Source organism: Scyliorhinus torazame, chromosome 2, assembly GCF_047496885.1.
Source record: "Scyliorhinus torazame isolate Kashiwa2021f chromosome 2, sScyTor2.1, whole genome shotgun sequence".
NCBI classification, from domain to species: Eukaryota; Metazoa; Chordata; class Chondrichthyes; order Carcharhiniformes; family Scyliorhinidae; genus Scyliorhinus; species Scyliorhinus torazame.
In genome coordinates, this window is record NC_092708.1 from 257,950,382 (window position 1) to 257,962,920 (window position 12,539).

At 48.2% G+C, this 12,539-nt stretch overlaps 1 protein-coding gene across 2 annotated transcripts in view; it reads left to right on the forward strand.

Moving 5' to 3' along the window:
• Positions 1-12,539, forward strand: part of tyro3 (TYRO3 protein tyrosine kinase) — a 535,899-nt gene that overhangs the window by 506,284 nt on the left and 17,076 nt on the right. For both annotated transcript variants that reach the window (XM_072486187.1, XM_072486188.1), the window contains exons 13-16: positions 1,851-1,931; positions 4,522-4,614; positions 8,595-8,716; positions 11,486-11,595. In XM_072486187.1, the coding sequence (XP_072342288.1) occupies positions 1,851-1,931; positions 4,522-4,614; positions 8,595-8,716; positions 11,486-11,595 (406 nt within the window). The remainder of the gene's footprint in view (positions 1-1,850; positions 1,932-4,521; positions 4,615-8,594; positions 8,717-11,485; positions 11,596-12,539) is intronic.

The following is a 12,539-nucleotide window of genomic DNA, read 5'->3' on the forward strand; positions in this document are numbered from 1 at the left end:
CCGGACAATTGTGTCAGCTGTGCCTCAGTGGCAGTATTCCCACTCTCTGATTCCAAATATTGTGTGTTGAAAGCTCACTCATGCCCATAATCTAGTTCAGCTTTTTCAAACCTTTTCTTTGGGAGGACTGAAATTCCAACCTCGCACATGAAATGAAAATCGCTTATTGTCACAAGTAGGCTTCAAATGAAGTGACGGTGAAAAGCCCCGAGTCGCCACATTCCGGCGCCTGTTCGGGGAGGCTGGTACGGGAATTGAACTGTGCTGCTGGCCTGCCTTGGTCTGCTTTCAAAGCCAGCGATTTAGCCCTATGCTAAAACAGCCCCCTTATGTAGGTCGTTGTGAAGCGCAGTGGCAACAAAATGCTTGTTTTACTCAGCACATGCCTCAATGCCTCATGGACTTGTGGTGTGTTTTTAATGTGCTGTCACAGGTGAGGTGCAGCAGTTCAGTCTCTTCATTTGGAGTCAGCTGTAAGTTAATAATTGAATCTCTGGTCTCAAACTCAAAAGGATTTTCACCGAACTCTTCTCTTTCTGAAACTTCTATGGAAAGTAACAACATAAATTGTTGATCAGCGCAGCCCGGTGTGACTGAATAAGGCTTGCCAGTCTATTGACTGTTCCCTTACTAACACTGTTTTCTTGGATGTGTCATAGCAGCATGGGGAATATGTAGTAGTTTTGGCTTTGTACTCACACTTACCAAATTTTCGATTACTTTTGGAAAGCATCTATTTCTCCACAGTGCCGAAAGCAATCACCATCCTTCTCTTGTAATTTGAGGTTGAGTTCATTTAGAATTGAAAAGATGTCTGCAAGGTAACATATAGTTAGCATCCAACTCTCATTTGCCAATACTTCCCTGCATATAACACACATGGACTTTGCATTCTGATTTGCATTGGCACAATTAACAAAGGCATACCTCCAGAATTCGTCTTTATACTGCTTTGTCCCCGATTTTAATTTCTTCGTAATGGGAAGTTCACCACAGGCCCTGGAGCCTGGGATACACCTGCTTTGTCCTGCCATGGACTCTCCTGGGCAGCTTTCTCCAGCAGATTCAGTTGTGCGATCCTAGCCTGTTTCTGTCTCTGGCCCTGTTTTCCTTATTACAAAATGATCCATCTTCAGCTCTTCACACGGTCCTGTTACTTGCATTCCGGCAGTTACAAAATGGAGGAATCTCTCTTCTGTGATTTTGAGCCCAAAGCACGGATGTACAGGACATGTGATGTCAGTGTATGTGCCGGGCATGTGACCTGCTCTCTGCCGCCACTTCTGGTGGGAAGACTCCAGTGTTTGCATTTAAAGACTGGTTGCGGCCGGCAGTCTGAAAAGCCGGTTGCAGCCGAAGGGCACTTCTTCCGGCGATTGGTAACACTGCGATTAATCACATCGCAACCGTTCCGGCACCCACCCGTGACCCACACGCGGGTCACTCTCCCCAGTTTGAAAACCCTGATCTAGTTGACGCCCTAGTGCAGCCCTGAGGGAGTGAGGCACTGTCTGCTCTCACTGGCAGATGTACAGCATCCCACATCAGCATTCAAAGAAGAGCAGGGCAACTTTCTCCACTGTCATGGCCATTGCTTATCCCTCAACATTCCCGACATTACAAAAGGCGACATTCCGTGCTGTGGAATGTCTAAGATCGTGAAAGCTGCTATATAAATGCAACTCTTTATTTACTGGAGTTTGCGTCTATATTAAGTGTTACAAATCACTGGATGACTGTCATAAACTCGCCCTGAGTCCGAGGAGAAATCCCATCGGACCCCATTATTTCTCATTATCAATTACATTCTTATCTGATTTACCAACATTTGCTTTGTTTTTAATTTCCAGGAGAGTTTGGTTCCGTCAAGGAGGCTTATTTAAAGATGGAAGATGGGTCCTGCCAAAAGTTGGCTGTGAAAATGCTAAAAAGTAAGTGAAAAATTGCCCACCTTGAAGTTGCAGTGCGATAGAAGTAGGAAAATGTTGCATTAGTTGTTGGGCCTTGAAGAGGTCATGCCTGGAGTATCGTTGCGGACTCCTTACTTAAGAAAGGATATAATTGCACTAGAAACACTTCATGGAAGGTTCACTCGACTGATTCCTGGACAGAGGGGCTTATCATGCGAGGAAAGGTTGAGCAGGTTGAGCTGATACCCATTGGAGCTCAGAAGAATGAGTGAGCAAAGGTCTTATTGAAGCATATAAGACCCTGAGGGGTTTTGACAGAATGGATGCTGAGAGGATGTTTCCCCTGTGGGGGAGCCTAGAATGACGGCACACACTTTATCTCCCATTTAAGATTGAGATGAGGAGAAAGGGCTCGTGGTATACTTCCTTGGAGGGAGCGACCCCAGAACACCCGCGCCATGTTGCGTCAGGGCTGGAGCGTTCCGCGAGTGTACCGCGCATGTGTCGGTTGGCGCTTCGCCACTGTGCATGCGCGGGTTGGCGCCACCTCCAGTCCGTGCCAGGATGTAAGGCTGGAGCGGCATGAACCGCTCCAGCGCCGTGCTGGCCCCCGCAGGGGGCCAGAATCGGTTGTCCCCGCGCCGTTTCGCGCCGTCATGAAACGCGACAGCGTTCACGACGGCGCGAACACTTTGTCTCAATTTCGGAGAATTGCGCCCCTGATCTCACCCCAAGGCTTAAACACATCTAGGCTGACACTCCAGTGCAGTACTGAGGGTGTGCAGTGCTGTCAGAGGTGCAGTCTTTTGGATGAAACGTTAAACTGGCTAATGCATTCTCCGGTGGACGTGGGAAGCATGATGGCACAGTGGTTAGCACTGCTGCCTTACAACACCAAGGACCCTGGTTCAATTCCATCCTCGGGTGACTGTGTGGAGTCTGCACGTTTTCCCCATGTCTGCGTGAATTTCCTCTGGGTGTTCTGGCTTCCTCCCACAGTCCAAAGATATGCAGTTTAGGTGGATTGGCCATGATAAATAGCCCCTTAGTGTCCAAAAGGTTGGGTGGGGTTACTGGGCTATGGGGCAGGGTTCAATGAGAGCTTTCTCGATATTATTCTGAAGAACAGTGGGAGAGCTCTCCTCATGATACTGATTAATGTTTATTCTTTGGCCAGCTTCACTAAAATAGATGATCTACTCATTATCATGTTGCTGTTTGTGGGATCTTGCTGAGCACAAATTGGCTGCTGTGTTTCTTATTTTACAACCCTGGCATTGTTTCAAAAGTACTTCACTGACTGCGAGATTCTTTATGATGCCCTGAGGTTGTGAAAGGTGCTGTGCTCTTAACCAAAATATTATTTGCACATACTTCACTATCCCAGTCATTTTGAAACATTTGTGGTCCTTTTTATCTCATTCTTTGAGGACATAAATTCTAATTAAGATATTTAAAACTCGATATAAAACAAGGCTTCCATTTTCCCAGACATAATTTGAAGTGGCATTCTGACTTCGTTTTTCTTTTTGCAGCCATTTCATATTTGACATCGGTGTAAGATAATTTTAACCCTTTGTTTTCGACCATCCCAAATCTCAATTGTATTATTTCCCGCCACACGGGAGGCCATGAAGGTCGCGCACATGCGGCTCAGGGCACAGGGCAACTGCATATTCCGGATAAATGGGACTGGAAGATAATCAACTCCTAACTGTGGCTAATGAGGCTGAGAGATGGTCATCACCAAGGCTGGGAACCATGGCAACCTGAGGGCCATGCTGGCAGTTGCTCAAGCTGCTTAGAGAAGTTCCAGAAGTTCCAGCTTGATGTCCGTTCCTCTTTCCATTCCTCTTTGTATTTGACGAGGCAATACCGGAGCTAAATGGGTCAAATTATGAAAGCAGGTCACTTAGGCTGGGTTTGTATTCCCTCAAGTGCCGTGTAGGAGATTTCGTGGTGATTTAATTAGATTGTTTAGGATGATTAGGTTAGATAGTGAGAAGTGAGTTCCTCATGTGGGGAAGCCAGATGAGGACGTAAGCTTAAAATAGATAGGCTGTTCTGGGATGGTATCAGAGAGCACTTCCTCACAGATAGGTAAGTGGAAATCCAGAACTCTTCCCCTGCCCCCCCACCCCCAGCACCCCTCAAAAAAAGCTGTTGAAACAGTGGAAAATTTCAAAACTGATGTTGATAGGTATAAAAGCTCAGGAGGACCGAGAAGGTAAGTTCAAATGAAATTTGATTCAAGAACAAAAGCAAAGGACTCATTGCTGCTTACAGTCCAAAGGTCCAAACCGGGACTACCGATCACACTGATCCCAGCCCGGAATGGCTTCATGAGCCCGAGCTGGGTGGGCCGCCCACTAGCAGGGGAGCTCATGTTCCACAAGTTCCACGGCAAGATCAATTGGGGTGTCCCCATGGGTCTCGTGAGGGTTATTACAATATGTTTGTGCTTGGTAAGGGTATTAATTGAGATGGAACAAAAGCAGGTAGATGGAGTTAAAAGGTGCGCCAAGATCTAGTTCAATTACAGAACAGGTTCCAAGATGGGATTGTCTGCTTCTATCCTCTGTTCCCAAGTCACTATCTCTCTCCCTTGCAGCTGAAATCAACGCATCTGGAGATATCGAGGAGTTTCTGCGAGAGGCAGCCTGCATGAAAGAATTCAACCACCCCAATGTCATCAAGGTGATTGGTGAGTGTTGCAGGAACTAGGTCAGAATTTTACACTACTCAGGCGGGCATGTGTAAAATCAGGCCTACGCTCTCTCACGATATTTCGGTAGGTGGGTGCGCGCACTAGTCGGAAGTTCGCCCACCGACACCCAAGAAGCTAATTTAAATTAATTAAACAGCCATTGAATGTGATTTTACGTGGCCTGGCTGCTTTCACGGTTAGGAGGTGGGCCGATTATCCAGGCGACCTTTACGTTTTCGCTACAATCTTGATCCAGGGTGGGATTAAAGTCAGGGCTCATTTAACATTTTTCTTTACTATGGGGTAATTTATCATGGCCAATCCACCTAACCTGCACATCTTTGGACTGTGGGAGGAAACCGGAGCACCCGGAGGAAACCCACGCACACACGGGGAGAACGTGCAGACGCCGCACAGACAGTGACCCAAGCCGGGAATCAAACCTGGAACCATGGTGCTGTGAGGCAGCAGTGCTAACCACTGCATCACCTTGCCGCCCCTCAATTAAAATGAACAAGTGTGTCTGGGGACTGATTGTGCTGCGAAGACATTCCGTGGTATAGTTTTTCCATGGATATTTGTTTTTTTACTGGTCTGCAGTTCCCTCAGACACTCCACAGTGTTTGCCCCCCCCCCCACCCCCCCCCACCCCCAACCACCCCCCTCTCCCTCCAGGGGGGCACAATGGAGGCTCCAGCTCGCACCCTCCCATTTCTCAGCTCCCGCCCACTCCCCGTCCTCCCCAACTCAGTCTTTCACGGAGCTGTTTCACACAGGAATAGTGTTCCGTTAACGATGCGATCTCAGGCAGGAGCGGGGTTCACATCCGCTCCCACCCGTGCCAACCTCTGGTAAACCCCGAATGTAAGATCTAGGTCCTCGTGTGTGTGTGTGTGTGTGTGTGTAGAGGAGACTGGCCTAGAAGACCAGTTGGAGAATAGCACCATCTGGTGTTCAGTTACTCAACCCACAAATCCAGCATATTGGGTTGCCAACCCAGGTTGCACCTACTCTGGGAGGTTGCATAACATGACTCCCTGTCTCTGACCAGCCCCTGCTCTACGATTTCCCGCCATTGATCACCCGAGACGTTCGTCAACAGGGCGCACCACCTTCTCATGCCAGTTAGAAAGCAAACCGGCTCTGTGTTACCCAATTGTATGACTGACTGTCAGTCAAATAGCCAATGACAACCAAGAAAACCCCATTTCATGGTGAGCTGAAGCACTTGTGCCCTATCTCATGGCTTTGTCCTTTGACCCTAGAGGTCATGTCAAATCTTGGCAGGATCTGCACCGTGACATTCTTTGGCAACGGAGCTCAATAGATGCGTTTAGCTTGTTGGCTTTTTACAGTGTTTCCAGTACCTTTTTTAATAGTGTTGTTTCTCTCAGACTATTTTCTACTACTCTGAAATTTTGATGAATATCCTTCTGAAAATAAAATCTGGGCCTAGCAAGTAGATTTTTTTTCTGTCCCCAAAAGTAAGCAAAGTAGCGAAGGCACAGCAGGCAGTTGACAGCACCATTTTCGGATAAGCACTGAATGGCCTCTTTCTGTGCTGTAACAGTTGCCCTGACAAGGGTCAATGTCTCATTGCCAAATAGCAGCTAATATGTTGATGGCTGTGGCTCAGTTTGTAGGCCTCTTGGCTTGTGTCATGCCCCATGAGCCCATGCCCTGTGTTCTCAGTGCTGCTCACTGTTGGAGGTGCCGTCTTTCAGGTGAGATGTTGAATCTCTCAGGTGGATGAAAACTCCACCTTCCTGAGGAGTGCAGTTCCAACAACACTCAAGACAAACTCAACACTATCCAGGATAAAGCAGCCCACTGAATAGCACCACATCCATCCACCACATTCAACATTCACCCCCTCCACCACCGACACACAGTGGCAGCAGTATGTACCATCGACATGACGCACTGCACCACCTCACGAAGGGTCCTTCGGTAGCACCTTTCAATTCGAGACCTCTACCACCTAGAAGGACAAAGGCAGCTGATGCATGGCAACACTACAACTTGTAAATTCCTCTTTAAGTCACACATCATCCAGACTTGGAATATATCGCTGTCCTTGACTGTCACAGGGTCAAAATTCTGGAATTCCCTCCCTAACAGCACTATGGGTGTACCTACCATGGACATCAGCGATTGAATGAGGCAGCTCGCCACCAGTCTGAAGGGCAGTTAGGAATGGGCGATGAATGCTGGCCTAGCCAGCAAAACCCACATCTCATGATTTCTTTTCAAGAAGAGCAGGGGAATTTGCCTAGTGTCGGGGTCAATTTTATCCTTCAACCAATATCACTAAAATAAAAGATCTGGGGCAGGATTCTCCGACCCCCCCGCCGGGCATCCCAACGCCGGGCGAGTCCCGCCCCAACGCTGGCTGCCGGATTCTCCGGCGACGGTTTTTCGGCGGGGGTGGGAATCGCGTCGCGCTGGCCGGGGGCCATTGGCAGTGGCCTCCCCGGCGATTCTCTGAGTGGCCGCCTGTTTTCGGCCAGTCCCGCTGGCGTAAATCAAGCAAGGTCCTTATCGGCGGGACCTGGCTCTGCGGGTGGCCTGCGCATGCACCAAATCGCGCCGTCCGGCGGAGGCCCTTCGGCGCCAGTTGGCGCAGCGCCAACCCCGCCGGTGCTAGCCTAGCCCTTGAAGGTGCGGAGAATTCCGGAGTGGTTCACGCTACTCCTCGGCCCCGGTACGGCCCGCCCCGCCGGATAGCGGAGAATCCCGGCCCTGGTCACTGTCTCGGTGACAGCTTGTGGTATACAAATTGGCTGCTTTGTTTCCTATGTTATAACAGCAAATACAATTCAAAAGCATCGCATTGGCTCTGGGGCCTGCTAAGCTTTGTCTGAGAGTGAGTTGCAAATGTAAAACATGTTGTGGGGCCTATTGAGTAACCTTAAATTAATTTCCCTTGTGTCTGTTCCCAGATCCTGCAGGTACTATTAGATGGCATTGAACCTGGCTGGTTATGCGGACAAAATAAATGCAGGATTTTCCATCCCCACCCGCCACCAATTGTCCATTCCTGCCGAAAGTCAATGGACATTTGGCTGGGCTGCTGAAACTCCCACAGCGGGTGCCACCATGTCAGGACTGGAAAACCCCAGCCATAGTATGATGCAGCATAAGTCAGTCAAACCATTGGGCGTGTGCTATATCTTTGAAAGAACTATCCAATAAGCCACACTTCCTTTGCTCTTAGCTCATAGCTTTGCACATTTTCCCGTACCAAGTACTCACCCAATTCCTTATTTGAAAGTTGCCACTGAAACTGTATCTAGCACCCTTTCAGGCTGTGCATTCCAAACGGGCACAACTTCTAAGAAATGCCTCATCTCTCTCCTGGTTCCCTTAAATTTGTGTCCTCTGGCTACCGCCTCTTCTGCCACTGGAAACAGTTTTAATTCACGTTTCTTAGCCTCTGCTCTAAGGAGAATGATCCCACCTTCTTGAGTCTCTCCACATAACTGAATTCCCTCATTCCCTGATACCATTCCAGGAAATTGTCTGTACAACCTCTCCGAGGCCTTGACATCCTTTCTATGGGGATGGATATAATATTCCAGCTGAGGCCTAAGCAGTGATTTATAAAGGGCGAGCATAACTTCTCCTATGCTTCTATTAATCAAGATGTGGAGATGCCGGCGTTGGACTGGGGTGAGCACAGTAAGAAGTCTTACAGCACCAGGTTAAAGTTCAACAGGTTTGTTTCGAGTCACTAGCTTTCGGAGCACTGCTTTCACCTGAGGAAGGAGCAGCGCTCCGAAAGCTAATGATTCAAAACAAACCTGTTGGACTTTAACCTGGTGTTGTAAGACTTCTTACTCTATTAATCAAAACCAGGGTGCCATATGCTTTTTTATCAGCTTTTTCAACTGGTGCTCCTTTGAAGAATAGCGCAACATAGCATCTTCATGTCAAATCAATGTTTACTTGTTTATTTTTTTCCCTGCTCTATCCAGGAGTTAGTCTCCAGAGTCGTGCCCATCGCCGGCTTCCAGTTCCCATGGTTCTGCTGCCTTTCATGAAACACGGAGATCTTCGCACCTACCTTGTACTCTCCAGGCTTGGAGACCAGCCAATTGTAAGTCAGTGATCTACCTCAATCCCCAGCTGCTAACTCAATGACCTGCTCTCCTATTCCTATTCATTTCTACACGGGAGAATGTAGGATTAAAGAGCAGCTAATCTACAGTCTAAGCAGTGACAGGACTCCGGTCCAATCCCCATTTGGATGACCTCAGGAAGAAAAAGAGCTGTCCAGAGACCCCTGTCCTCATACCTCTCTCTCTGCTGGAGAAATATAGAGAGGGCAGCTCTGGGCCCTGCTGCGATGTCTCCCACAGGGGAATAGTGAGCTGCCATCCACAATCTAGGTGCATACATGAAGATTGGCCACTTACGGTGCAGGCTTGGAGGAGCAGCAATGCTGGCTGGAAATTCCCTCCACGAATGCTGGAAATTCAGCAAAAAATATTAAAAAAAGAAAGAATTGATCCAAAAAGTAGAGATAAATGCAAAATTCCCTTGTTTAAGAGTAATTGCATATTCCAATGGTATCCCTCACACACAGCTCTCTTGCTCAAATGACTGAATTGTGGGTGAATGGCGTTGTGGGTCTCACCCAAAAAACCGGGGACAAACACCCCGCCAAACCCGCCCAAAATGACACTTCGAAATATTTTGGTTGAAAAGCACCATGTTCTGAGTGGGATGACATCACCAAGGACAACTTGTCGTGTGCTCCAGGTGGCATCAAACTGAGATTCCTTAAAGAGGCACTACCCTCATGGGAAAACAATGATAGAAATAAAACCCAATAATTAAACATGCCTTGTACAATGTGTCACAGTCATGAATATGGCATGAAGCTCCTCTCATTTCTCAAAGAAAGTAAACCTTCCAAACATAATTCTCGTGAAGATAATTTGTTGGCAGAATTGGGCTTTGCGGGGGGGGTGGGGGATAATAGTTATCAGTGAATTGGCAGCCCGTGGCTGAGGGAATCAGCTAAAACAGATTGGCTATGGGTCCATTTTGTGTGACTGGTGAAGATGATTTTCCCCCTGTACCAGTGGTTTTAAGGGCCTCAAATGACACTGGGGCAAAATGGCTGTCCATGAGCCTTCCCACTCCAGACTTATCTGGGACATAGACAGGAAGGTAGATATGGCACCCTGCCCACTTCCAAACTTATCGCAGGGGAGGTTTTGAATCCCACCCTTTATCCTTTTTTTAATTTATAAATTTAGAGTACCCCAATTATTTTTTTTCCAGTTAAGGGGCAAATTAGCATGGCCAATCCACCTAACCTGCACATTTTTGGGTTGTGGGGGAGAAGCCCATGCCAAAACGGGGTAGAATGTGCAAATTCCACACGGACAGTGACCCGGGGCCGGGATTGAACACGAGTCCTCAGCGCCGTGAGGCAGCACCACCCATTATCCCTGAGAGCTATGTTAACTCTGTTCTTTTCTCCAACATGACTTCCTCAAACCCTTCTGCCCTGGTCCATCTATCTTCAGCTCTAGCAACAAGTATAAGGAGCTTGTGAGCTTCCTTTTTGCCTACCATCTGTTCTCCTTCTTTTCCTGTTCTCTTTGTCTCCAACCCAGCTTTCACCCATGTTTCCATATGCCTTAGTGCAGATCACTTAGTTTCTGTCTCATCTTCTCCATGTGTATCCATCTCATCTCTGTAACTCCTGCCTTAGCCCATTCTTGCTGAAACTCTGGTCCATGGCTTTGTGAGATCTGGCCTCAATTATTCCAATGTTCTTTTGGCTGGCCTTCCACTTCTACCTCAGGTAAACTTCAGCTCATCCAAAACTCTCCTTCCGTTTTCCCTAAGCAGCACCAACATCCGCTTGCTATTGCTCCTGTTTTCACTGAACAACACTGTTCCTGGTCTTCCAGCACAGTTATAAGTTCTCCGAATTTTTATTTCAACCCCTTGTGCTTGATGTCGCTCCTTCTTATCTGTCTTGTAGCCCTCACCCCCAATCTCTCTCTTTGAGGAATGGGCCTCCCATTTCCTCTTCATTGGCAACTCTGACTTCAGCCAACTAGGCACCTTCTCTGGAATTGCCTCGGTCTCTGTGCATTCCTCTCTTCCAAGAAGACCCTGATCAAAACCCTAAAACCGTGCTTTTAGTCACCCGTTGCAATCTCTTATTAATTGGCTTCATGTTTAGCTTTTCCTCCAGGACTTGAGCACAAAAGTCACTCCAGTGCAGTACTGAGGGTGTACTGCACAGTTGGAGGTGCCATCTTTCAGATGAGATGTTAAACCACCACTCACTTGGGTGGATATAAATGATCCCATGCATTATTTTGAAGAAGAGCAGGGGAGTTCTCCCCGGGGACCTGGCCATATTTATCCCTCAGTCAACATCGCAAAAACAGACTATCTGGTCAGTATCGCCACTGTTTGTGGGAGCTTGCTGTGCTGTGTAAATTGGCTGCTGTGTTTCCTCCATCACAACACTCAAAGTCCATCATGGGTTGTAAATTGCTTTGGAAAAGTGGCCCTGAAGGGACAATTTAGCGTGGCCAATCCACCTACCCAGCACATCATTGGGTTGTGTGGGCGAAACCCACGCAAACACGGGGAGAATGTGCAAACTCCACACGGACAGTGACCCAGAGCTGGGATCGAACCTGGGACCTAGGCGGCGTGAGGTAGCAATGCCAACCACTGCACCACCCTGCTGCCCTGTGGTCCTGAATTTCTAATTACTCCTGTCTGAAACACTTTGGGATGTTTGGCTATATTTGTTCCTCCATAGCCTGGTTGGATGGTTTATGTTGCGTCTCTCTTTCCCCCAGTTGATGATAATCTCTCTTTCTTTCAGGACATTCCAGTACAGACCCTATTGAGCTTTATGATTGACATTGTCAAAGGGATGGAGTACTTGAGCAGCAAGAACTTCGTCCACAGGGATCTGGCCACGCGTAACTGCATGTAAGTGAGCACATATGGGGTATACATTACATATTATTCATTCATGGGAAGTGGGCTTCGCTGCCAAGCCAGCATTTATTGCCCATCCGTAATTGCCCTTGAGAAGGGGTGATGAGCTACCTTGTTGAACCGCTGCAGTCCCTGTGGTGTAGGTACACCCACAGTGCTGTTAAGGAGGAAGTTCCAGGATTTTGACCCAGCGACAGTGCAGGAACAGCGATGCATTTCCGAGAAGAATGTTGAGTGGGTTGGAGGGGAACTTGCAGGTGCCGATGCTCCCATGTGTCAGCTGCCCTTGTCCTTCTAAATAGTAGAGGTCAGGGGTTTGAAAAGTACTGTTGAAAGCGCATTGGCAAGTTACTGCAGTGCATCTTACGGTTGGTATTCATTACTGTCACTGTGTGCTGTTGGTGGAGGGAGCGAATGTTGAAGGTGGTGGAGGAAATGTTAATCAAGCAAGCTGTTTTGTTCTCGGTGGTATTGAGCTTCTTGAATATTGTTGGTGCTGCACTCATCCAAGAAGCGGGGAGTATACCACCACAATTTTGACTTGTGTAGATGGCAGACAGGCTTTGGGGAGTCAGGAGGCGAGTTACTTGCTGCAGGATTCCTAGTCCCTGACCTGCTTTTGTAGCGACAGTATTTATTTGGCTAGTCCGGTTCAGTTTCTGGTCAATGGTAACCCCCAGGAAGTTGATGGTGGGGACATTCGCCGATGGTAATGCCATTGGATGTTGAGGTGAGACAGAGGGTAATCGGCGATCAGGCGGAGAATGGGCTCTGATGCCCAAATCGGGGCTTGCACTGGTTTGACGCCGGTCAGCCATTCTCCGCCCGCTCCAAAATGATGTCATTGCATCGTGTGCATTGCAACAACATTGGCGCGTCATCGGCAGGCCCTCCCGTGATGTTCCGCCCCCGATAGGCCGATTCCTGACCGCGCG